This window comes from Camellia sinensis, chromosome 8 (genome assembly GCF_055761805.1).
Source record: "Camellia sinensis isolate YWXY chromosome 8, ASM5576180v1, whole genome shotgun sequence".
Classification (NCBI taxonomy): Eukaryota; Viridiplantae; Streptophyta; class Magnoliopsida; order Ericales; family Theaceae; genus Camellia; species Camellia sinensis.
The window spans coordinates 136,255,506-136,282,521 of NC_138968.1; the positions used below are offsets into that span (position 1 = coordinate 136,255,506).

The window sequence follows — 27,016 nt, forward strand, 5'->3', positions numbered from 1 at the left end:
GCCAAACCGCGAGCACCTCTAGTAATTTGTAAAACTTTATGTTTTCAATTTGTTTAGATATTCTGTTTATATTTTCAATTGAAAAAGAGTTTAGATATTCTGTTGTATTTTCAATTTAGAAATCCTTTTATCAAATGGCAAGTGTTGATATTTGGTATTTTTGTGTGGAAAATATAAGGCTTAATTTTGTCATTTTTAAAAAAAAAAACAAATTAAATAGTTTTTGAATAAAAAAAAGTAATGAAATAGTTTTGATAATGCATGGTTTTCTTATATGTATTTATTATTGGTATTTGACAATTTACTTGATAATGTTTTGCTTATGTTGAGTTGGATTGTTATCCCAAAAAAAATAAGTTGTATTATATTCAAAATTTGTAAAAGTTTAATCTACCAAACCGATTCGCATCCATCTGCTCAATTCGCATCCATCAATCCGGTAGACGGATGTGGATTGATTTTTTCTAACCGGCCAATCAGGTGGACGGATGGCGAATTAGAGGTTTTTCGGCCGCAATTGAACTACCCCTAGTTTGAGGTAGAACAAAAGGCGTGGTTTTAAATGTACGGGTAGTTTGGTAATCTTGTCCTTATGGACATAGTGTTTTAGGGGTAATTTTATTTTCACACACTAATTCCATTCAATTCATACACTTAATGAAAATTTTCATTAATATAATTTTGTCCTAGATTAAAAATGTCATAATTCCATCGTCTTCTTCTACTCAAACCCTATTTTTAAAATGCCACAACCATCCTCTATCGCCAACGCCACCTTTCTCATCCGTAATCCCCTCCCGTCGCCTCTTTTCTTATCTACCTGTGATCATTTCTCGTCATGCACCATACACTCCCACAAGTCTCTCCCCACGAATCACTCAATGTTACTGTGGATGTCTAGGATGAAAGGGGATGAGCTAGAAGTGGCGATGGTTGTGGCGATGGATAGTTGAAAGTGGCAGCAACGATAGTAAAAGATAAATGGATGCATGAAAAAAATATATATATATATATATATGTATATATTAGACTCTGTTTGGTATAGTTTTAAAATATGTTTTCAAAATTAAATAAATAAATCAAAAAAACTTTTTATTTCAATATGGTTTCATCTTTTTCAATAATGCTAGGGATCATGAAAAATATATCATGAAATTCATCATGAAGATTTTTCATCCCTTGATTAGTGTGTGATTAGTGTGTAGTGTTTTATTGTATGGGTAATCTAAAGGTCGAGAATCTTTCATAATCATCTTCATGATATTTTCTTCATGATCCCTAACATTATTGCATCTTTTTAGGGGCAAAAAAATTTAAAAATTAAAAAAAAAAATTGGTATTTATTTTTGTCAAATTAATTTATATTTTTCTCATAAAAATTTCAAAAAGTTGATTCAAAAATTTAAACCAAACATAGCCTTAGGTTTTAAAATTGAAAATGAGAGTGATATTAAAATATAAAGATGTGTACTGGGAATTTATATTTTTATAATGTGTGTATTAAAAAAGTATTCATTAAGTGTGTGTACTGAGAGAAATTAATGTGTGAAAATAGAATTACCTTATATTTTTTTAAATTTATTTTACATTTTTTACACATTGATTTAATAAAAATAATTAAGATAATATTGAATATATACTATATATACTTATAAGATTATCAACAATTTTATTGATGGCTTAGTTATTAAAGTGTTTACTTCTTATGTGATTGATTCCATGTTTACACCCTCTCCACAAACTTATTTTTGTCTAGCAATAGAGGAATCAATCACTAGCGATAATATTACATAAACGCAACACTCCTGATTGTAAACAGTATCATATTGCAGGACTTGAAAGGAGAATACCATGAAAAATAATTTAACATGCCAAAATCCAATTTAGAACCAAAAAGTGCATTGGGCTTAGATTCGCCTAATCTAAGTCGAACACGTTTGCCAATTTCTCCAAATAAAAATCATTGCTTCATTTTCGTACCAAAGAAAATCCTTTGCAGATACAAAATGGAAACACTTTCGGACAGTTCCTAGAATGTAAAGGAAAACACATCGAGGCCAAAGAAATATACAGTGGACAGCAAAATGAAGGTAGAATCAGAGTAGGGCACAACACTCACTAATCACAGAAAGCATCTTTTACAAAGATTAGGATCTGGGACAGAGCACATGATGTTGTAGTGTCTATGTTCTTCCGTCATCATCTCTTGTAAGCACTGTGATTTGCCGATTTGCATTTGAATAACAAATCTCAACAGGAAATAACAAAGTTAACCCGCTGAAATTAGAGATGCATCCATGGTAAATCAGCAATTTTGGAGCTTGCACTTCCGGTTGTAGCGTGCAACCAAAAGGATATCTTCAAATAATGCAATTTCACAACTTTGTATTAGGCTTTCATCAACAAATCTGTAATTATAACCAGAAAATAAATAAATAAATCCTTATCCACACTCCCAAACGTTGCCAGGGTACAGTTCTAACAAAAAAGCTCACAATTTTTCACATTGAAGAAACAAGACAAATGATTGCAATTCGTAATGTTTTGAGATTTTAAGCAACTTCCAAATTTCAACTAGTGGTTTCTGTTTCAATCAATTGAGTTTGCAGAAAGGACCAATTTTACAGAGAAGAAAAAAAGCAGAGCATTGTAATCTCAGCTATGGTATTCATTAACAGAAAAGAGACGACATACTAGACAACAACTCTCCTCTACCCCTTTTCTTATATCTTCCATAATCTCCGTCTCCCGCCATTTACAAGAATCAGTGAGGGCATAAACTGTCTTTGTAACTAATACATGATGCTTGAACCGATACAAATGTACCATGTGGCTTATTTATTCTAGCTCAGCACTTAAGCCAAATTATCAGCCACATGTTTTTTTTCCCATTTCAAAATTGCAACGATCCTTGACCTGTATCAGGCAAGGACCTCCAAACTGAATAAAAATCTCACCAGCCTACATATAATTTTGCCAAAATCTATATAATTTTTCTTTGGCCCCTCCAAAATCAAGATAATTTTAGAACCACCCTCCCAAACTTCATAAAAATCTCCTTAACCCCATACAGTTTTTAGTATTTATAAAATAAAGTAGCAATTTGGTCTCCAAAATCTATAATATTCTTATTTTGGCACATCCAAAATCTAAATGATTTTATATTGGCATTCCCCTTTGCAAAAGTTATGAGTTCACCACACTGTGTTGTGTGTGTGAGAGAGAGAGAGAGAAACTTCTTGTGTATTCCTTACATCCTATGAGTTACAACATACAGACAGAATAGTATCACTTAAATTTGGCCAGACTTTCACCTTACCTTCAATTACGAACCCACAAGGTCCCAAAAACACAGGCTTCTCATTTCGTGTATGTACTGGTGGAGTGCCCAGAGGCGGTGCATGCACAGTTATTGGAAGCACCCACTCGCACTTGTCTCTTCCATCCATCAGAAGAGGATGCTCAAATCTGGCATGAAAGAACAAAAAGGAGTTGAGGACAAGAATTGAGTGACAGAATACTCAACTACAGCTAAAACAGTGAGTGCTTACCTATATACCAATCACAAAATAGCATTTCAAATTTTAAAGAAACTCACAATGGTTGAAGTTTTATAAACACTTCGGCTCCGTTTGGCACAACTCTCAAATTATAGTTCCACCCATTGATTTGAGTGTGTTGTTTGTTTTGAGCTTTCAAATTATAATTCTACACCCATTTCTCAAAACTCAATTCAAAACATAATCATTACTTTTCAAAACTCATAACCAAACACATAATTCAAAACTCTTTTCAAAACTCAATTCAAATAAATATTTTAATTTTTTAAATATTTTAAATATTTAAATATTTTAAAAATATTCTAATTTTGTTAAGATTTTAAATATTTTAATATTTAAATATGTTACGATTTTTTTAATTTTTTAATTTTTTGAATATTTTTAAATATTTTAATTTCAAAATATTACGATTTTAATTTTTTAAATTTTAAAATATTTTATAAAAATAAATTCAAACTCTATTTTATAAAAATATTTTTAAATATTTTAATTTTTTTGTTATGTATTTGGTTACGATTTGAGTGTAGAGTTGTGAAAGTAGTATGGAGTTTCGAGTTTGGTTAATGTTATTTCCGTTAATAATAATTTTTTTTAATTGAATTTTAAAAAAAGTTTGGTTATACTCATAAGTTATGAGTGTTGATCAGAATTTTCAATAGTGTGAAAGTAGTGTGTTTTGTTATGAGTTATAACAATTTGAATTAAATTTTGAAAACTCTTTCCAAAACTCGTAACCAAACAAATTTTCTTACTTTACATGTCAAATCAAACTTTCAAAACTCAATTCCACACTCAATTCAACACTCTATTCAAAAATCATAACCAAACAAATTTTCTACACTCAAATCATAATTCCACAACTCACAAACTCAAAATACAACTTATACTCCCAAATCATATTTACAAAACTCTACCAAACGCAACCCTTCATTTTTTTTCTTTTTGAAATTTTGGTAATTCTTACTGGATTACCCAGCTACTAGTGTTCAGGGAACTGGACTAGTTGAGTAGGACAATTTGGATCAGGATCAAACATGTTTGTCCCTGAGAAAGCTTTTGATACTAGGTGAACCATGCAAAAATAAAGAACTTGTGAGTGGAATGTAGTGATGACAAGGTTGATCTTCTGAGTTCAACCCAGTACACAGGAGCTTCATTGGCAAGACTGATCTGTTAGTAGTAGCTCAGCAACCAACCCAAATGCCACAAAAGGGGCATGATTAGACTGTTAGCATATTATATTAGCCGAAAGTGTTTGGCATATTATATTAGCCGAAAGTGAGTAGGGTCTGTAATCATGTTATACCCTCAGGGATCATCTTGTAATTGTTTTCTTTGTAAACCCTAATCTTCATTTATAAATAAGGGGTGATCTTCTATCATACCCTAAGCTGGTTACCCAAGCTTCATGGTATCAGAGCTTCACCTCTAGGGTTAGGGTTCAAAAACGTACCTAGTTGGATCATCTACTGGGTCGATCTTCAGTCACTGTTGTCACGCTGCTTCGTCTTCATCAACCGGTTGGACCATCTGCTTCGTCTTCGTTCTTCGTCTTCGTTCTTCTCCTCTGCTCGTCGATCTCCTCAGCTCCTCAGCTCGTCGTCGTCTTCCTCAGCTCCTCAGCCCCTCTGCTCGTCACTCGTCCAGCTCCTCCAGACGTTCGTCACTCGTCTTCCTCACCCCTCATCGTCGTCGTCACTCGTCGTCCTCACTGTGGTATGATCTCAGACCTAGTGTATATATAAATATATATATATATATTAATATATATATAAAACTAGCCTGATATATATATATATATATTTATATTTATATATAAATCCATGTATATATCCTGATATCAATTTATATATAAAAACAAAAAAAAAGGAAAAAAAAAAAAAACAAAAAAACCGAAAAACAAAAAAAAAAAAAAAAAAAAAAAATGGTTTCTTAAATTTTGTTATATCTTTATAGTGGTCATTGTGCCTGTTATATCATCACCACCTTCCAGGTTTGTGATTGCTACTAGTTTTGTTGCGGGTTCGGTAGCATTGTATCCATGACAGATTCCACCAGTGTGTCCCCTTCTTCTCAAACACCAAAGAGTGAAAGTCCCATTCTACCTACTACCATGACTGAGAACCCCAACCCTAGTCTGAAAATCACCACCTCTCTATTTAATGGTCAAAACTACCTAGCGTTGTCTCAAAGCTTGACTATGTTTTTGAAGAGCAGAGGGAAGATGGGATATGTTGATGGCAGGATACAGGCACCTAGTACCACTGACTCAGGTTATGACCAATGGGAGATTACCAACTCTTTAATTATGAGTTGGCTTATCCATTCGATGGTTCCAGAACTTGGTGAGGGCTACTTATCTATGGAGACTGCCCAGGACGTTTGGGAGGCTGTGGCTGCTACCTATTCCCGCAAAGGGAATTTTTCACAGGCATTTGAGTTGCGCCGCTCTATTGAGAGCTCACTTCAGGGGGAGCAGACTGTTCTTCAGTACTTCATTTTCCTCACCAACGGCTGGAAACGCCTTGACCACCTGGAAGACTATAAGCCCGTTTGCCTTACTGATTCTGTCGGGTACAAGAAGTTCATCTCACGGGAACGGGTCTTTAAATTTTTGGCCGGCCTAAATGTAGAGTATGATCCAGTTAGGGGTCGAGTTCTGAGTATGGATACTCTTCCTTCACTTCAGGAGGCATTTTCTTATGTACAAAATGAGGAGAGTCGCCGGTCTGCTATGATGTCCCCTGTCTCTACTGACCGTTCCGCATTACTGTCTACTCCTCGAGATGGCCTCAGCCTGCCTCATCCGTCTGCTGCTAAAGAGTCTGTATTCTGTGATTATTGCAAGAAGCCGCAGCATACTCGTGAGACGTGTTGGAAGCTTCATGGGACTCCATCTGGGGGTCGCGGTGATCGGTCTGGTTCTCGAGGAGGTCGGTCAGGTCAATCTAGGGGCCGTAGTTCCTATTCCCGGGCTCATCAGTCTAGTGCCGTTGATACCCTTGATTCTAATTCTACTTCTGTTACCCAAGCTTCTGATACTGAGCTGGAGGATGCTTTGCGCCAATTGTTGGACCGCCGATCTTCTACTGCTCTCAGTACCGCTTCCTCGTCCTTTGCCCGCTCAGGTAACTTAGCATCTTCTCCTTGTGCTTTCCTGTGTCATCCATCTTTGCCGTGGATTATTGATTCTGGTGCCTCAGATCATATGTCTGGCTCCTCTGATCTTTTCTCTGTCTATAAGCCCTCTTCAGGTCAGGACAAAGTTAGGATTGCCGATGGAACTGTTTCTTCCATTTCTGGAACAGGTTTAGTCCAAGTCACTCCTACCATACATCTATCTTCTGTTCTCCATGTTCCCAAGTTTTCTGTCAATCTGTTATCCTTAAGTCGTCTTACCCAGGATTTGAATTGTCGTGTGACGTTTTTTCCTGATCATTGTCTTTTTCAGGACCTTGTCACGGGGAGGACGATTGGCAGTGGTAGTGCAGAAAATGGTCTCTACTTCCTAGATCAACCGGACAAACTTGCTTATTCTACCACCACGTCTTCTACTACCTCCGCTGATGTATGGCTATGGCATCGGCGTCTTGGGCATCCCTCATTTCATTTACTTAAGCATTTATTTCCTTCTAGTTTCGCAAATCATCATGTGTCTGACTTTCTTTGTGAGTCTTGTCAACTTGGAAAACAACATAGAGCTTCTTTTGCTCCCAGTTTGAATAAAAGCTTAGTTCCTTTTTCATTAATACATTCTGATGTTTGGGGTCCCTCTCGTGTTCTGTCTGTGAAAGGTCATCGCTGGTTTGTTACATTTATTGATGATTTTTCTCGTGCTACTTGGGTGTATCTCATGAAAGATAAGAGTGAGGTTTTCTCTGTGTTTCGCACTTTTCATAAGATGATTTGTACTCAGTTTGGGGCCACTATCAAAATATTTCGTTCTGATAATGGCGGGGAATACATAGCTTCTGGGTTAGGACAATATTTCTCTACTCATGGCATTATCCATCAGACCTCTTGCACCAATACCCCCCAACAAAATGGGGTAGCCGAACGCAAGAATCGGCATCTTCTTGACATGGCTCAGTGCATGTGTTTTTTTATGAATGTGCCTCGACTCTATTGGGGCGACGCTGTTCTCACCGCTGCCCATCTTATTAATCGTCTCCCTACCCAGGTCTTGGACAAACAGGCTCCGCTTCACGTCCTCCTCGGTTCTCAGTCCTTGTTTTCTATTCCTCCCAAAATATTTGGTTGTGTCTGTTTTGTCCATAATCACTCTCCCTCTCGTGGTAAGTTGGACCCTCGCTCCCTCAAGTGTGTTTTCCTTGGTTACTCTCCTACTCAAAAGGGGTATAAATGTTACCACCCTTCTTCTTGTAAGTGGTTTGTGTCCATGGATGTCACTTTCTTTGAATCCCAGTCCTATTTCTTGTCCTCTCCGGTGTCACCGTCCTCATTTCCGGGGGAGCCTTGGTGTGAAGTGAGCCCTGTGCCTCCTATAGAAGAACCAGTTACTCTTGCACCACCCTCTACTACTGTGCTTCCTATGGTGGAACCAGTTGTTCTTGCACCCCCCTCTACTGGAACTATAGAACCCACTGTCACCAAGAATAAGGACGAGAATGTTTATGTCCGGGACATAGACAGAAAACAAGTTAACTGGATACACGGGACCGTTTCTGCTACTCCACTGCCATCTCCTGCTTCTGATGAGAGTCTAGGTAACTTTGAATCTCGTGAGACCATTGATCTTGATGTTCCTATTGCCAAGAGGAAGGGTGTGAGATCTTGTACTCAACATCCTATCTCACAATTTGTATCATACTCTCATTTGTCATCCTCATATAGAGCGTTTGTGTCCAATATTTCCTCTGTTAGCATTCCTAACCATTTTCAGGATGCTCTTGCTACCTCTGAGTGGAAACTAGCCATGATTGAGGAAATGAAAGCACTTAGGAAGAATGGCACTTGGGAATTGACTGAGTTACCTACGGGCAAACGACCTGTGGGATGTAAATGGGTATATACTGTGAAACACAAAGCAGATGGGTCTATTGAGCGTTACAAGGCAAGACTTGTGGCAAAAGGGTTTACTCAGACATATGGCATTGATTATCAGGAGACCTTCGCACCCGTGGCTAAAATGAATTCAGTCAGAGTACTTCTCTCTCTAGCAGCTAATCAGATTGGCCGCTTTATCAGTTTGATGTCAAGAATGCTTTTCTCCATGGTGACCTCGAAGAAGAAGTATATATGGATATTCCTCCGGGTTTTGAGGATCATCAAACAGAAGGCAAAGTATGCAAACTTCGGAAGTCATTATATGGTCTCAAACAGTCTCCAAGGGCTTGGTTTGAGAGATTCACTCAGGCTATGTTGAAATTTGGCTTCAAACAAAGTCAGGCAGATCACACATTGTTTGTGAAACATTCCTCACGTGGTAAGACTACAGCACTTATTGTTTATGTAGATGACATAGTTCTTACAGGCAATGATAGTGGGGAAATACCTCTGTTGAAGAAATATTTAGCCAACGAGTTTGAAATCAAAGACTTGGGAAGCTTGAAGTATTTTCTGGGAATTGAAGTTGCTCGCTCTAAAGATGGGATATTTATCTCACAGAGAAAATATGTGCTTGACCTGTTGAAGGAAACTGGGATGCTTGGCTGCAAGGCATGTGCCACTCCACTGGAACCAAATCAGAAATTGGGGGATGATGAAGGAGGAGAAGTTGTGGATAGGGGGAGCTATCAACGATTAGTGGGTAAGCTCATTTACCTATCTCACTCCCATCCTGATATTGCTGTTACTGTCAGTGTAGTTAGTCAGTTTATGCATGCTCCTCATCAGATTCACTTTGAGGCTGTCATGAGAATCTTGAGGTATTTGAAGTCTGCTCCTGGTAAGGGTCTGTATTTTTCAAAGTATGATCATCTTCGTGTAGAGGCCTATACAGATGCTGACTGGGCTGGGTCAGTAACTGATAGAAGATCAACTTCAGGGTATTGCACATTTGTTGGCGGCAACCTAGTTACTTGGAGGAGTAAGAAACAGAATGTGGTTGCCAGGTCAAGTGCAGAAGCTGAGTTTAGAGCTATGGCACAAGGTGTGTGTGAACTTTTATGGATCAAATTATTGTTAAGTGATCTAGGTATTGATCAGACGGACTCCATGCGGTTATACTGTGATAATAAGGCCGCCATCAACATCGCTCACAATCCCGTTCAACATGACAGGACAAAACATGTTGAGATTGATCGCCACTTCATTAAGGAGAAACTCACTAGTGGTACCATTTGTACTCCTTTTGTCCAGTCTGGTGAACAACTTGCTGACATTCTCACCAAGGGAATTGGGAATAAACCATTTCATGACATATTAGGCAAGCTGGGCATGAGAGATATCTTCACACCAACTTGAGGGGGAGTGTTAGCATATTATATTAGCCGAAAGTGTTTGGCATATTATATTAGCCGAAAGTGAGTAGGGTCTGTAATCATGTTATACCCTCAGGGATCATCTTGTAATTGTTTTCTTTGTAAACCCTAATCTTCATTTATAAATAAGGGGTGATCTTCTATCATACCCTAAGCTGGTTACCCAAGCTTCATAGACCCTAGGTAGAACCATTTTTTTGGTACATCAGAGGCCGTGGCCGGGGGAGGGGGAAGTCGTGCCTATGATAAAACTCAAACCCTCAACCTCCTAGTAAGGTGCAAGGGTTTTTTGGCTAACTGGGCTAGCCCTAGTTGGTTTAGATAGAAGAAGCTTTAATGTCCTGTATAGTTTTTTTTTTTTTTTTTCTTCCCCCTAAACTTTCCTTGAGGCATTCGGAAGGATGTCTTTTCATTTCTTTGTACTCCTTTATCTCTTAATAGTCGCATTCATATAAATGAACAAAACAAATAATTTTGTCCAATTACCAGAAAACACTAATACCTTAGTGAATTACGTATTGGTATGGATGTTTTGAAACATGGTATACTTTCGTTCCAAAATGGTAAATTTAATGATCCGAATCGATCTCAAAAGTTTTTTTTTAAATATATTTCTTTAAATGTTACCTTAGGAGAAAAAAATCAAATATATGAACTAAAATCTATGGTGAGTTAAGTTTTGACAAGACAAAAATATAAAAAAATGGGTCATAATTTCCATAGAAGTGATTTGCTACATGAAAATAAAAAAATAAAAAAACAATTATTAGACACCTAATAGTTAAAAAAAAATTACTCTAGAAGTGTCTTAAATTCTTAAGTGTAATATATGTAAGTCTACTCCTATCATACCACATTTTAAAGCATGTGGCGTACCACGTTCCCATCCCCATTCCATGTACCAGAACGATTCACGTTTTAGGTAACATAGGTTCAAAAAAAGAAGACAAATGAGAGATTTGACATTTCTCAAACCTCACACAAGGCAAGAGACATCTTAGAGATATTTATGCCCATTTGTATGATCATGCACACATAGTTATAAATCTCATAAGCAGAGGTTTTTCACTTAAGAGCAGGTTCATAGTTTTTTGACTATCAATGGTGTCTTCCGGGCTTAACCCATATCTGTAGATTCTAAATAATTGCAGGTTCATAGTTTTTTGACTATCAATGGTGTCTTAGAAGGCAGAGAAAGAGGAAAGGGGGAGAATAATGACCTGTATGCTGAATCATAACACAAGTTTTATACCATAAAATACATTGTATGTGAATCAGTCAAATATTGGCAATGTAGGACCAAATTGGTCTTCAATACACATTTATTTACAGTTGTTCGGTGTAACTTGTTTGCACCATCCAACCCAAACATCTTAGTTCATAAACTTCTGGCCAGGGGTGTGTTAATATTCTTCAGAGTAAAAACAATTACTAAGAAACTGAACCAACAACAATCGGGCAAAATAAAAGAGAAGTAAAAAGATGAAAAACTAGGAGCTCAACATCTGATATATATATATATATATTTTATAGGAGTAACGATACCAACTAACAGTTAAAGGATAATTCCCCTAATACAAATGCCATCAACATGCAATTATAATCCAAAACATATGAATCTTTGCAACAAATTAATCCTAAAGTGATCTTATTAAATTGCCTTACCTAGTCCAATCCAATTCTTTGGAGTGGTAGAGAATTCTCTTCCCACTGGACAGAGATATGGGGAGTGGAAAATGACATAGACCCATCCATGGGAATTGGAAAAGAGAAAACTCGACTGCACCAAATCTGCAACAACCTCATGGTGGTCGCTATGAACCTACATAATCCTCAAACATGGCACTACACATTATTTACTATATGGATAACACAAAAGAAACTAGCAAGACATACAAAAGAATGGCAGCAATGTATCTGTTGCTGTTCAGAAATATCACAGTAGTTTTGGCATAATTATACTACCATGGAAGCTCACAAGAATACATCTGTCAAGTATTTCACAACTATTTAAATTCCAAACCTACATTCCCAATTTACTTCTAGAAATTGATGAAGGACATGATTCTGATTAAAATACTGGCAAGAAAAGGGTAAATTGGCCGACTACGTGTTGGTTTGAGTTGTTAGATTCATTATCTTTTGGAAAAATCTGATTGATCTTGTGTCTCCTGATTTTCCCAAACATAAAAATAAGAAATTGACAATGCCTATGATCCCCCCATGACGTAAAACATCCTTCTGTCAGCACCTTGAGAACCACTCAAAGCTAGGGATTACAATGGAGCAGGTTTGGACCCAGTCAACTTTTTGTGACCCTTCACTGGGACAAAGACATTGCTTCCTGGACCTTTTTTTCCCCTTTTAATTTCCCATAGATGACACTATTTTCCAGATTTGACTCAAACTCATGAGAGGCCTAAGGCAGGGGAACATGAATCTAAACAGCGTGGAGTGGGTTTGGTTTCCCAACAGGTCATGAAATAGTTATAATTAAACAGTGACATTGCACAGGTAGCATCCTAATGCGTCATAGTCCCCGCTCATAAATACTTGATTTTTTACCTCCTATGCACAATGGTCTGTCATCATAATATGCTTAATATGAGGGCTAATTGTTGCTTTCAGAAAGAAGTTGGCTCCCCACCATAATTTTCAATAACAAAGTTTTGATTAAAATCAGAATTAAATTATATTATGCATAACCAGATAATGTATGAAATGAAATCATTTCATAATAACAGTAACCATCACAGATTTGAGTCAAAAAGTGTACACCATATTAATGGTTGGGGAATGTCTCCGAGAAGGGTGGACAAAACGACAACTTATAGTCTCAGACATTTCGAGGGTTATTGAAAGCTGAAAAACACCACTAATTCTAGTATAATCAATGAGACATCAATAACAATAAACAATGCATTAATAATTGTTAATGATTTCTTCATCATCTAATACATGCAATTACCTCAAGGCATCTCCTAAACCCTTCTTCATGAAAGAAAGTGAGAGTGCCACCTATCTGTTACAAAAAGTAATAAAGAAGAAACTTACATTGAAGAAATAAATGACAGGCACAAAACAGACGGAGTGTTTTTACTGTATCTTTTTTTATTTTATTTATAATTTCGATTGGTACAGAGCGTAATTAGTAATTACCATCTCACTGAAGTAATAAGATGAGTCACAGTTTTTTGGTGAAAATCTAAGCAGAACCTCATCATCCAATCTGATATTGTAAGATCTTCCTCGAACAAAGCTTTCTGCTGCAGGAAATCTTAGCAGCAAATTAGTTTTCAAGGACTAATATATTAACAAGAGTTCATAACAAATCGGACCTAAAAAGAATATATAGAACAACAATTTACATGCTACTGGTTTGACAGTTACAGGGGCAGTTGGTACCCTCAAATCATCCTCCGTTGAAAGCAATTTTGAATGTTTTAGCTGATGACTTGGAGAGACCATGGCTGAAAACTTCCAGGATGACGAAACATCTGTTCACACAAAGATTTCCATCACTAACAAGAGTAGCTTCATTATTCAAAACAGATAAACTTACAAGGTTTTGATCATGCTATGGGACATGTGAAGAAACTACAATGAAAAGTATCCTACCAACCTAATACAAGGGGAAAAGGCAATCACAATTACTATTTCTAAAGTGGAAAAAGTAAAATAAATTCGCTACAACAAAGGAATTTTCTATGCTCCAAGAATAGCTTACCCCCACCAGAATCATATAAGACCTCAGCAGCCAGAGACAGCTGGGAAAGTGGTACGTATGGATATATGCTAGTGTGTTCTTTGAGATAAGAAGCATCTTGATTTGAAGATCTTCCAACAGATGACTGCAAGGATAACGAACTTCCGGAGGCTCTGTGTATATTTTCCTTGGCAGGGTTGTAGGAAGACACAGATGAGATTTCATCTCTTGAGCTATCATAGCCTTCCTCAACTCCATCGTATGATTCATTAGCTCTAGCCTGTAAGGAGGTAGCACAACTTTATCACATACAAGTTCATGCATCCACTTTTCAAATTAGTACAGACAATTTGGTTAGTGAAATATACTATTAGACAGGGCGTTCATATATTGAAATGGACATGTATTCTTAGCAGCTTACCCAATCAGTGTCTCCATCCATCTCTTTCCAGTAGACATCCAAAAGGACAGTTGAAGCAGGAACAATTCCTGGAAATATAGCTTACAAGTTACGCTCATTTAATGTGCATAGAAAAAGATTATATCCATGAGTTACAAGCAAACTTAAACCACATAAAAGTTCAACATGAGTACTTCCACAGGGGCAAGTTCACAACTTCACAGTACAATCTCATAATGTAAATGTAAACAGATACTCAGTATAAGTCATTTATAGTGCCCTAGATTCCAGCTATAAACCTGCTAGTTCAGAGTTTTTTCAAGTTTACAAAGCTAAATAATATTGAACTAAGGCCGCCAAGCTCTAATTCCTACTTTCTGGAGTCTGCTTCAACAATTACATTGTAATCCATCAAGGTTTTACATTATTTTGCTTTCAGCTTTGGCCTGGCATCAACCCTTCATGAATTGTTGCAAATTTCAAAGAGGATAATTGGTGTGGAAAGAGGGTACCTGTCATGTACCTTGAGCAACACTAGTATGTGAGCTGGAGAACCTAGCACATCAGTTAATTTAAATTCAAGCAACTAAGGATAGCCTTACATGATTTCCCATGATTAGGAAAGACTCAGCAAAACTAAGGAATCTGCGCACTCATATTTTCATTGCTGTCAATGGTTTCGTAACAGTTCTAAGATAATAAATTTTCAAAACCATGCGTCAACAATGTTAGTTCCAATCCAAAATAAAAAGCAAGTTTCAAGATGGAAGTTAAACAATTTTACAGTTGACGAAAAAGCAGAACCAAAGGAAAAACTCATCGTCGCTCCAACCTTCAACTGGAACCATTGGTTTTCTGAGTGACCCATATTTGCAATGGAATTCGGGATTCCTACAGAAATTGAACTTCATAAAACTTATATTGAAAACAAAGTTCATGAAACCAAAAAAAAAAATAGCATATGAAAAAAAGAGAAAGCTAGTCTCCAAACATGTGTCATACACCTTACCATTGATCCATGTTCAATGTTAAAGGGAATTTTAGAGAATAGGAGAGGAAAAGAATTAATCTTCCTGTGGGAGAACCGAGTTAGACTCATCCCACCCCAAGAAGCATGAACACAGACACGGACATGCAACATGACACAGACACGCTGACATGCTAATTTTCAAAAAATGCAGAACACGACATGTGGAGGACATGCATAAAATATATAATTTTATATATTTGTTACATGTTATATATATTAATATATCATTCAAAGATAATAAAAAAATACAGTATGACACAATTTCCTATAAATTTATATAGTTTTTGTTTTATTATTATATCTTAAGTTATTTTGTTTAAACTTATAATTGGTTTCACTTGTGTCTAATCGTGTGTTTAAGCAATAGACATGTGTGTCCTCTAAGTGTCCAGAGAGTGTCCAAATCTTTAAAAAATAGAATACGTTTTGAAGAGTGTCAGACACGTGTCGGGAAAGTGTCCAAAGAGTGTTGGTGTCCGACACGGACACAACACAGATGCGTCACCTTGTTGGCACATAAATTTTAACTAAATTTATGACACGTATAGAGCCTATAATAAGAAGGCTGTAGGTAATCACTTCCTAAAAAAGATCAATATGATCCGTTGAAGTACATAAGTAAAACGACGTTGTTTCTCAACAACGTTATTCAAGATGCTCAAATGACACGTGGAGCCTACGAAAGATGACACCTGTAGAGCCTACAGCAAGGACACCACACAGGATGAAACCATCAATCTGGTTATTAAGATATACGATTAATCAGATAGCGCTATTATTCAAAATTCAAATGGCGCTATCATTCAATTTGAAATTCAAATTGAAGATGAAGCATTCCTATCACCTGATGGCCCTCCATAAATATGAGGACCATCACACAAGACGGGGGATCAAAAAATCAGAAGGGAAAGATCAGAGAGAGAGAGAAAGAAATTGAGAGCTAAAGAAGTCGTTACAAAAAAAAAGAAGAGAAGCCTAGAGAACTGAAAAGCCTACACTAATGGCGATGAATAGGTAAAGGGTTCCAAACCCAAGAATTGTATTTTTGTATTCGAAGGTTCAAAACCCATAATAATTTCAATAAAATATTTCTTTTTTTTTAAATTGTCTTTTGTTGTTTATTTTGTTCTTCATTAATCGGAGGTTTCATTTGTATAAAATGTGTAATTAACGATCTGAAATACAGATCGGAAATAAGAACCTGCTATTCAAATAATCAACACTGTTTAGTCAAAAAACTAAACAGTGGACATTTGTAACATAAAATTTTGAAATGTGTTAAAACACTTCATGTTTTAAAATTTGTGTCAACAAATTCTGGCACGCCCAGTGGGACCTTATTTCTCCTCCCATCTTTTGAAGAACAAAAAAAATATATATATATATAGTTGAAACTTACTGACGTATTCTTTTGTTATAGGAATGCTGAAGCAACTGTTAGGAGACAAACCTACACTCCAGTGGTTCTGAAATCACCAAGGTTGGAGATAACACCCATCACCCAAAGGGCTCCGGAGCGAATGCTCTTGGCTGTCCCAAAGGTAGAGCCAACGAAATCCAGGAAAGATGCACTTCTTTCCCCTGCCACCCAAGGGGCTCCGGAGCGAAAGCTCTTGGCTGTCCCGAAGGTAACTAGTGTGACGAAGAAAGTCACACTTCTCCAGAAAGCTGAAAGTTTGAGAAAGATTACTGAAGATTATGTGAAAGCGTCAAAGCAGTACGCAATTGTGAGGGCCACAGCCCGAACGAAGAACTTTCTAATTCAGGCAAAGGAGGCTAATCAGTTTGCAACTACGACTTTTGTTGCAACTTCAACGGGGGCAACAAAAAATGTTGTGGCCCAACTACTCACAAAGGTAGAAGACTCTATTAAAATGGTGTAGTCTGCCCAGAAGAAAGTTTCTGTTGAAAACATGGCCATCATTAGGGCCATTGGGAGGAGGGTAATGACCCAAACTCCTGTTGATGGAAAAAAGACCCCTGTTGTTGAAAAAACAGTTGCTGCCTACGAACCGATAGTTCTGTTCAGAGCACAAAATCGGTCAAACCAAATCTTAGTCAACTCTCAAGAGCCAAAGGAACACTCGTTGGCTCGACAAGGTTTGAATAAGGAACACCCGTTGGCTCGACAGGGTTTAAATAAGGAACACCCGTTGGCCCAACAGAATAAGGAACACTCGTTGGCTCGACAGGGTTCGAATGAGAAACACCCGTTGGCCCGACAGAATAAGGAACACCCGTTGGCCCGACAAGGTTCGAATAAGGAACACCTGTTGGCCCAACGGGATTTGAATCAACATCAATTGACCCGCTCTAAAAATGTAGGGACTGTTTTGAAAATTCATGAGGAATTTACAAAGGCACAAACGGTTCCTTCTATGCCCTTAGGGGCTCGACTTGATATGTCATCCGGTCCAGTTTCGAAAAGACAAAGGCGAAGAAGAAATAAGGCCTTAAAGAAACTGGAACTAAGAACAGTGGCAACAAATGTTATATGAGCTATTGAAAGGGCTCTCTCGAAAGATGAACCCCAAAAACAAATTGAAAGTCCTGTCTTTGTTGGAAAATCTAAGGTGGAGGAGGGTAAGCAACCCTTGGGAAATATTTATACTTTGGTTGAACTATCTATGGAGGGAATAAGAAAAGGGCCTGTAACAAGGTCCATAACCCGTCAGGCTCAAAACAAAGCATCGCAGTCAGATGCTTCAAATATGAGTAATGTTGTGGGGGTTGATAATCCTTTATACGAACAAGATGATTCTATCTCATTTGTTTCAACGAATATTGGAAACAATGAATTGAAAGATATCAACGAAGTCGCAGTTATGATGACTGAGGTTGAGAAAGAAGGTGAAAATTCACAGGTCCAACAAGACCAAGGTCTCAAGGAAAAAGTGGTGGCCCTACAAGAACAACTTGAGAGAAGAGAACAGGAAATGGCTGCTATGTTGGAGCAAATGCAACAGTTACAGGCCCAAATGACAGGACCAGGAAGTGCACCCAAACAAATGACACAACCTGTTGTGGGGACATCCGTAGGCATACAAAGCACACTAGTCCCAGGGGGCAATGGTCCTTGTTACTCCGATCTAACCAGTGGTGGTATGAATCCATTGCTCATGGCCATGATTGATGATATGGTGAGGAGACAAGTAAAGAAAGTCAAAGAAAAAGATGATGAGAACTTTCGAATAATTACAAAACCTTACCCAGCATGGGTAGATGCTGTTCCATTCCCTTCTAGTTTTTCCCAACCAGATTTCAAAATGTTTGATGGAACAGGAGATCCAAGACAACATGTGGCTCATTTTCTTTCAAGGTGCGGGCCAATAGCCCAGAATGAGGCCCAGTGTCTGCAGCTATTTGTTCAATCACTTGAAAGTTCTGCGTTTACTTGGTATGCTAACCTTCCTGAGGGATCAATCCTAAATTGGGATTCCATGGTGAAGGAGTTCCTTAAACAGTTCTGCAACACACAAAGGCGAGTTGGAGTACCAGAACTGATTGAGACCAAGCAACGTGACAATGAGTCTGTTACAAATTTCATTGCAAGATGGCGCGCTTTGACATTTGCTTGTCCTCAAAAGTTTACACAATTAGAGTTAATTCGAATGTGCCTTAACAACTTCCAACATGAGCTCTCTACAGCTCTTATGGCTCAAACTTTTGAAGGATTCAATGATCTATGCACTAAAGCTCATGATATGGAGCTGCATCTAGCTAAACGAAGGAGGCCTAGGGCCGTTGAAAGGGTTGAGTCCTCGACTGCAGCTACAATCGAAACCAGAAAGAAGGGTCCCGTTGTAGTAGGGGCTAAAAAGCCTAAGGAATTTAAAAAGGTGACTATGAAAGAGAGGTTGGAGAAGAAGTATTCTTTCATGGATGATCTGGTCGAAGACTTATTTGAAGATCTGTTGGAGCAAAAGTTGATTGCTCTCCCTGAGGTGAAAAGACCACATGAGGTAGGAAAGACCAATGATCCAAAGTATTGCCCCTACCATCGTTTGATTAGCCATCCGATAAAAGAGTGCTTTGTTCTGAAAGATAAAATTCAAGAACTTTTGGACTCTAAAATTATCGAACTCCCTCCTCAAGAGAAAGCATCTGCTAACCCAATCACTATCGACAATGATAATGAAGGTGAATGGGTTGTTTATCAGTCAAAAAGCATAAAGAAAAAACAAAATGCCACAGTGAAAGCTAAAAGTGTGGTTGATTCAACAATACAAGGGCCAAAAGTTTCCAAAAACAAAAACCAAAAGTTTCCAGGAAACAGAAAAAAAGCCGAAGTAAGTAAGAGACAAGGAAAGAAGAAACCAAAGAAGGAAAAAGGGGAGAAATTGGTCCCTGATGAGCAGTTAGAGCAAGGTCCCCTTGTCCCAGTCACATTGGAGGAATTTCTACCTTCAAAATTTCAATCTGTGGAGTTGCAGACATACTTTGATAAAAGAAGGGAGGAAAAGTTTACTTTGGCCCCTTACCTAACCATCATTGTTTCGAGTGATGACGAGGAAGATGAGGGTGAAGTTGGTTCAAAAGTTAGGGAAGGAGATTGCATTACATCTCCTATCTACATACCTGACTCACCAGAGTATACACCAACTTCTCCACAATACACACCAGCTTCTCCAGAGTATACACCAGAAGCCTTTTCTCCAGAGTATTCGCCAGTACCACCAATGTACTATCAAAGCACTCCAGAATATGTAAGGGGAACAGAACAAAGAGACACTGGGTGTAGGTCCGACTCTGAGCTTGTGAAAAAGGCGAAAAAACGACTACACTTCAAGGATGATGAGGTGAATGGCAGGTGTAAGTCGGATGATGAAGTATGGAAGCATTCAAGTAAACAAGCAAAGTCATCTCAAGTTGAGGATCCTAATAAAGATTGGGAATTTGACTTTTCCCCTGATGGTTCACCATACACATCCCCAGCTAGGACATACGATGGAAAAAGTGTATCAAGTGACCACTTTGACTTTCCTTGTAATGTCATCACTGTGGATGTAAATTTTGAAGAGCGAGAAATACATATCATTCGCAATCCAGGTGATGATGAGAAAGCAAAAATTGAAGCTAGAAGGGAAATGGAACATCATGCAAAAGTAACAATCTCTTTGAAAGATGAGGGTTTTGAAGCCCATCAAAATTTGAGTATTGAAAGAAATCAAATTTCTGGACACCCTTTCCTTAATTGGGTTGAATGGGTTCAGTTCCCACGAGGATATGAAGTACCTCGTTTTCCTTTATATAATGGGATAGGTTGTCCAAGGCGCCATTTGGTTCGTTTCCTTGCACAATGTGGAAACACAGTAAAAAGCCAGGCGTTACTTCTACGGCAGTTCGTTCTTTCTTTGGAAGGATGGGCAGCGGATTGGTACTTCAGCCTGCCACCTAATTCAATCCCAGATTGGGACACCATGGCTGATCGATTCTATAGGACATTTTATAAACCATGGCTAATAGAAGTTGAGATGTCAGAACATTTGGATGACGAAGGTACATCTTCTCAAACATATGATTTCATAGAAGGTACAATTGAGGAGAAGATTGAAACTGCCCTTGACCTTCGAGAGATGGGCACTTATCGCCCAAGGGATTTGTTCCCTTTATGGGTAGAGCAAACACCATTTCCTGAAGGATACGAACTTCCAAATTTTGTCCTATATGAGGGGTATGGAGATCCTCAAAAACATATTAGGCCTTTTTTGAAACAGTGTGGGGAAACAGCTCAAAATGAAGCACTTTGCCTTAACGCAATTCCCCCTTTCCTTAGAGGGGATCACCTTTGACTGGTATTGCTCCCTCGATGGAGTCGTTGTGCCTAGTTGGGAGGCCATGAAGAATGGTTTTGAAGAATCTCAATGCTTTTATAGGCGTGACTCCCGGTACCTAAGAAATGGGAGAAGAATGCAGCTCCAAGAAGATGGAGAAGTGACTGATGATGATGATCACCCTGCAGCTGGACCAGTTAACATGGTCCAAATAAGTGAGGGAATAAAAGAAGTTGAGGTCAACGAAAAGGCGGTTGCTGAAGTATGCCAGACTTATTTGACCTACCGGAGGAAATTACGAAATCCTCAGGAGCCTCAAACGTCGGAAGTTCCACAAGTTTTGCTGGAGGAAGAGCAAGTGAAATATGATGTACTAGCTCATCTAAAGAAAATTCCAGCATTGTTGAGCGTATATGATGCACTAAAAATGTCTCCAGAGCTTCGAAAGTCTTTAATATATGCCCTGTCCAAGCCAGACGATTTCCACAAAGAAATTGAGGGTAGAAATCAAGAGAAGGCAACTACATGCATGACTATGGTAACCTTTGGTGACAAAGACATGTGTGCTGAAATGACAGACCATAATCGGCCTTTGTTTATCACTAGGCTTATCCATGATGTGAAAATTTCTCGAATTCTCGTTGATGGAGGATCTGCGGTGAACCTTTTGCCTCGAAGGGCCTTAAATTTATTAGGGGTTCGAATTTCACAACTTCGCCCAAGTCGTTTGGTCATTCAAGGATTTAATCAGAATGAGCAACGCCCAATGGGGAAAATTGAATTACAAACCAAGTTTGGGGATATTGAAGAAAGCACTGAGTTCTTGGTTATTGATGTAGACACCTCTTACAATGCTTTGCTTGGGAGACTATGGATGCATAATCATCATGCAGTGCCATCAACTTATCACCAATGTATTAAGTACCCGTTGCCTTCACCCAAAAAAGAGGGGATAATTGTGGCTGACAATGATCCATTTGGAGAAGTAGAGGCCTACAATGCTGATGCTCGCTTCTATACAAAGACTTCACAAAGAAAGGGAAAAGATGTGAAAAAGTCTGAAGATACTCCGAATGTCAAAGACGCTCTAGAGTCTACTCCAGTTTCAACAAAAAGAACTTTTCGATATGTGCCAAAGTCCGAAAGGAAACTGGGGGCAAAGGCTCTAGCCCCAATAAATCCAATTTTGGATCTCAAGGGTGAGTTCACATTGCCATTAAGGAGGACAGAATGCACCTATGTGGAGAAATATAATAAGATTGTGGTCCCTTCTAAAGGAAAAGGGTCGAAACCCATCATATTCCACTCACTTGGAGATGTTGAACAGAAAGTGAAAGTTGAACAAGTGCTAGAAGAAAACATCTCGAGTTTTGAGAAGCCTACCTTCAGTGCAGAAATCACACAGATGTTGGTAAAAGTTGGTTTAGATCCTGAAAAAATACCAGGAACAATGACACCCTTTGACTTTGCATTAACACCTTCACAGAGGCAGGCTATCCAGCAAGGCGGTATTATCACCGCCAGGACAGAAGGGTTAGGCTATCAGGGGAATGAGGAAAAATTTCCAGTAAACATGACTATCACTCAAGATGTGTTGGAAGATGTTGACCAAGATGAAGCTCAACCTGCACCAACAGAATATGAAGCAGGAGGCCAAGCCACCGTGGATGACCTTCGTGAAATAAATCTGGGTGATGAAGGAGAAAACAAACCAACCTTCATTAGTGCAAATTTAAAGGAAGAAGAAGCTCGGCAATATATTTCCTTTTTAAGGGAGTATCGTGACATATTTGCATGGAACTACAGTGAGATGGCTGGTCTTAATCCAAAGATTGCAGTCCATAAGCTTGCAATTCACCCTGAGAAACGGCCAGTTAAACAGCCTCAGAGGCGAACTCGACCAGAGCTTACAGCCCAAATTGAAGCCGAAGTCGACAAGCTTATCAATGCAGGATTCATCAAAGAAGTCAACTATCCAACCTGGCTAGCAAACATAGTGCCAGTCAAGAAAAAGAATGGTCAAATCAGGGTTTTCATTGATTTCCGTGATCTCAATGAGGCTTGTCCTAAAGATGACTTTCCTTTGCCCATCACTGAACTTCTTGTAGATGCAACTACTGGGCATGAAACCTTGTCTTTTATGGATGGATACTCAGGATACAATCAAATCCGAATGGCACCTAAAGATGATGAAATGACTGCTATAAGGTAATGCCTTTTGGCCTGAAAAATGCTGGGGCCACGTATCAAAGGGCGATGACTGTAATTTTTGGTGATATGCTCCATGACACCATCGAATGCTATGTTGATGATCTTGTCGTCAAGACAAAGGAAAAGGAAAACCATATGGAAGATTTGAGAAAAATCTTCGAACATTTGAGAAAAATCTTCGAACATTTGAGGAGGTACAAACTCAAGATGAACCCACTAAAATGTGCATTTGGAGTTTCATCAGGAAAATTTCTTGGGTTTGTGGTTCGAAACAAAGGGATTGAAATTGACCCTACCAAGATTAAAGCTATTGCCGAAATGCCTCCTCCACGAAATTTAAGGGAATTGAAGGGGCTACAAGGGAGATTGGCCTATATCAGAAGATTTATTTCTAACTTGGATGGTCGATGTTTGCCGTTCTCAAGATTGATGAAAAAGGGTGTTCCATTTGAATGGGATCAGCAATGCCAAAATGCTTTTAATAGTATTAAGGAGTATCTTTTGAAGCCTCCAGTGCTTATGAGCCCAATAAAAGGAAAACCACTTTTGTTGTACATAACAGCCTTGGATGGTTCGTTAGGGGCATTGTTGGCACAACATAATGAGCATGAGAAAGAAAATGCCTTGTATTACTTGAGTCGTACTTTGGTTGGGGCAGAGGTTAATTACTCCCCTATCGAAAAGACATGTCTTACCTTGGTGTTCGCCTTGCAAAAACTAAAGCACTATGTCTTGGAACACGAAGTCAAGTTGATATCAAGAGCAGACCCCTTGAAATATATACTTTCACGGCCCATACTTTCAGGGAAAATTGCAAAGTGGGCTGTAATTCTCCAACAATTCGCAATTGAATATGTTCCCCAAAGAGCTGTAAAGGGGCAGGTTCTAGCAAATTTTTGGCAGCACATCCTATACCTGATGACTCACCTCTAGTAACTGATTTACCAGATGAAGAGGTTATGCAAGTAGAAATTCAGAAAGGATGGGAGATGTATTTTGATGGAGCTTCAAGGAGTCCAGATGGCAAAAAGCAAGAAAATCCTAAAAACAATAAAGCTGGAATTGGAATTGTGTTTGTGACTCCAGACAATGCTATAATCACCCATTCTTTCGCCTTAAGTGAAGGATGCTCCCATAATGAGGCAGAATATGAAGCTGTAATTGCTGGATTAGAATTGGCATTACAAATTCCTATTGAAGAACTCTCAATGTATGGAGATTCGGAACTGGTGGTAAAGCAACTCCGTGGAGAATACATTGTTAAGAAAACAAGTCTCATCCTGTATCATGAAAGGGCTGATCAATTGCTTTCGCAATTCAAGAAAACACATATTTTTCATGTGAAGAGAAGAACAAATGCTCGAGCTGATTCACTTGCAAGTTTGGCTGCATCACTCACCCTACCAGATAGCAAAACAATTACTATCACGGTAGGTGAAAGAAGGGTGTTACAACCTTTAAAAGAGGTTTCTGACTTGGTTCCAATCTTGGTCGTCACCACAAAAGGAGAAAACGAGGAGGATTGGCGGGAACCATTCATAGCTTACCTCCAACATGGTAGGCTACCTGAAGATAAAGTAAAAAGAATTGAAGTGAGACGCAGGGCTACCAAATTCGTCCTGTGGAAAGATGGAACGTTATACAAAAAGTCTTTGGATGGAATGTTCATGCGGTGTATAGCCAAGGAGCATATTCAAGAGGTAATGGCAGAAATACATGCAGGTGTATGTGGGGCACACCAAAGTGGTCCTAAATTACATATGCAGCTAAAACGGTTGGGATACTATTGGCCGACTATGATTGCAGATTGCATAGATTATGCTCGAAGATGCCAAGTCTGCCAATTCCATGGGAACTTTCTCCACCAACCCCCAGAGCCTTTACATTTGACAACTTGTTCTTGGCCATTTGCAGCATGGGGTATGGACATTATTGGTCCTTTTGTACCTCCATCTTCAGCAGGATATCGATACATCCTAGCTGCAACTGACTATTTTTCAAAATGGGCAGAGGTCGTGGCTTTAAAGGATATAAAAAGCACAGTTGTCTCTGAGTTCATCAGAACCCATATCATTTACAGGTTCGGGATTCCAGAAAGTATCATCATGGATAATGGACAGCCATTCAGGAGTAATGCTTTGAACAAGTTATTTGCCAAGTACAAAATCAAAAACAACCATTCATCAAAATATCATGCACCTGCCAATGGTTTGGCAGAAGCTTTCAACAAGACATTGTGCAAAATTCTTAAGAAGATGGTGGATAAGAACAAAAAAGCTTGGCACGAAAAGTTACAAGAAGCTTTGTGGGCTTATCGAACTTCTCACAGAACTCCTACTCAAGCAACCCCTTATTCGTTGGTTTTTGGAGGAGAAGCAGTGTTACCACTTGAGGTTCGAATACCATCATTACGAGTGGCAATACAAGAGTCCTTAACAGAAGATGAAAGTGCAAGAGTGAGGTTGGCTGAGCTGGAGACCCTGGATGAAAGAAGGTTGTATGCTCAATAGAACTTGGAAATCTACCAACAAAGGATGACAAATGCATTCAATAAAAGAGTGAGGCTTCGTTCCTTTAAAAAGGGAGACTTGGTACTAATGGTTAGAACACCTATAGTAGTCTCACGAAGAACCAAAGGAAAGCTTGAGCCCAAATGGGAAGGACCTTATGTGATTGAGAAGGTTTATTCTAATGGGACCTATTTGTTGATAACGATGGATGGTGACAGAATCATTCCCCCAACCAATACAAGGTTCTTGAAGAGATATTATAGACTTATAGACTGAAATATAAAAATTACACTCTGTCTTCAACAAGGGTGAGGCATCCCTTAAATAGAAAAATAAAAGATAAAAGGAGATAAGGACGAGGACAGGTGGCGTGTCCTAGATGGTTGGAGTCAATCATCCTTATCCTCTACTGATCGTGGGTGACCCAGCACCTTATCTCTTTTGTCCTGTATGGGACGGCTGCTTGGACAGTTGTGACTCTAGCCAACAAAGCATCTTCTTTTGGCCGAAAGTAAATGTCTTGTATTTGTCGTTTTCTGCCGACGCTGCATGATTCGTGCTGTAGTGGAGGACAAAGAATTATTCTTCTTTTCCTTTTCCTTTCCTGTCTTTTTCCTGACTCATCTTTTCAGCAATTAGACCAGTCAAGGAATCCCAAAAATCACCCATGTTTGGCTCATTATCAGTTGGATCTTGGGATTCTCCTGCTAATACTGCAAACTCATTTTCGTCCAAAAGAGGATCGAAATGCTCTTCTTCTGGACCTCCATGGCTACTGGAACCAGACTTCATGCTGGTATCATCTCTGGAAAGTGACTGCAAGAATTGCTCTTTCATAAAGTCCATGCTTTTAACAATTAATTCTTGCTCAGATAATCCTGGAAACTTTTGTCTTAATTCATTTTGAATTTGAACAAAAGGATTTTGAACTAGAGTTGCTGGGAGTAATTTGGGAACGGCATCCCAGCAAGCCTGTGTATGGGTTTTAATGTTCTATAAAATTTCCTGTTGCTGTTTAGGGGTGTCAAGCCCCTTAGTCCACCACTTGGTAAAGAAAACCCTTTTTAAACAGGGGACTTTATTCTAGACATCACACTGGAAATCCCACTTCCAAATCCATGGAATTCCAAAGCGAATAATAAAATGAACTGTAGATTTGGACATGGAAATATCCTTATAAACTGGAATACGACTGTAAGCAATTTGCCATTCATTAAATGCATGGCGAATGGGTTCTGGAAAGGCATTGAGCTGGAGACCAAACTTATCCCATCAAACGAGAAACCAATTTGGGAGATCGTTTTTAAGAACTTCGGAAAGAACACAGAAAAACCAAGAATGGCTCCGTGGAGGATTCTAGTAATAAAATGCTTGGGAAAAAG

At 38.6% G+C, this 27,016-nt stretch overlaps 1 protein-coding gene across 4 annotated transcripts in view; it reads right to left on the reverse strand.

The window, feature by feature from the left end:
* Positions 1 to 1,944: 1,944 nt before the first annotated feature.
* LOC114295677 (uncharacterized) overlaps positions 1,945 to 27,016 on the reverse strand; it is a 38,609-nt gene continuing 13,537 nt past the window's right edge. For all 4 annotated transcript variants that reach the window (XM_082883550.1, XM_082883549.1, XM_082883551.1 and 1 more), the window contains 9 exons: positions 14,930 to 15,000; positions 14,131 to 14,198; positions 13,731 to 13,989; positions 13,372 to 13,500; positions 13,163 to 13,269; positions 12,972 to 13,025; positions 11,669 to 11,825; positions 3,320 to 3,468; positions 1,945 to 2,408 (listed from right to left, as the gene is read on the reverse strand). In XM_082883550.1, the coding sequence (XP_082739676.1) occupies positions 3,449 to 3,468; positions 11,669 to 11,825; positions 12,972 to 13,025; positions 13,163 to 13,269; positions 13,372 to 13,500; positions 13,731 to 13,989; positions 14,131 to 14,198; positions 14,930 to 15,000 (865 nt within the window). In that variant the 3' untranslated portion in view covers positions 1,945 to 2,408; positions 3,320 to 3,448. The remainder of the gene's footprint in view (positions 2,409 to 3,319; positions 3,469 to 11,668; positions 11,826 to 12,971; positions 13,026 to 13,162; positions 13,270 to 13,371; positions 13,501 to 13,730; positions 13,990 to 14,130; positions 14,199 to 14,929; positions 15,001 to 27,016) is intronic.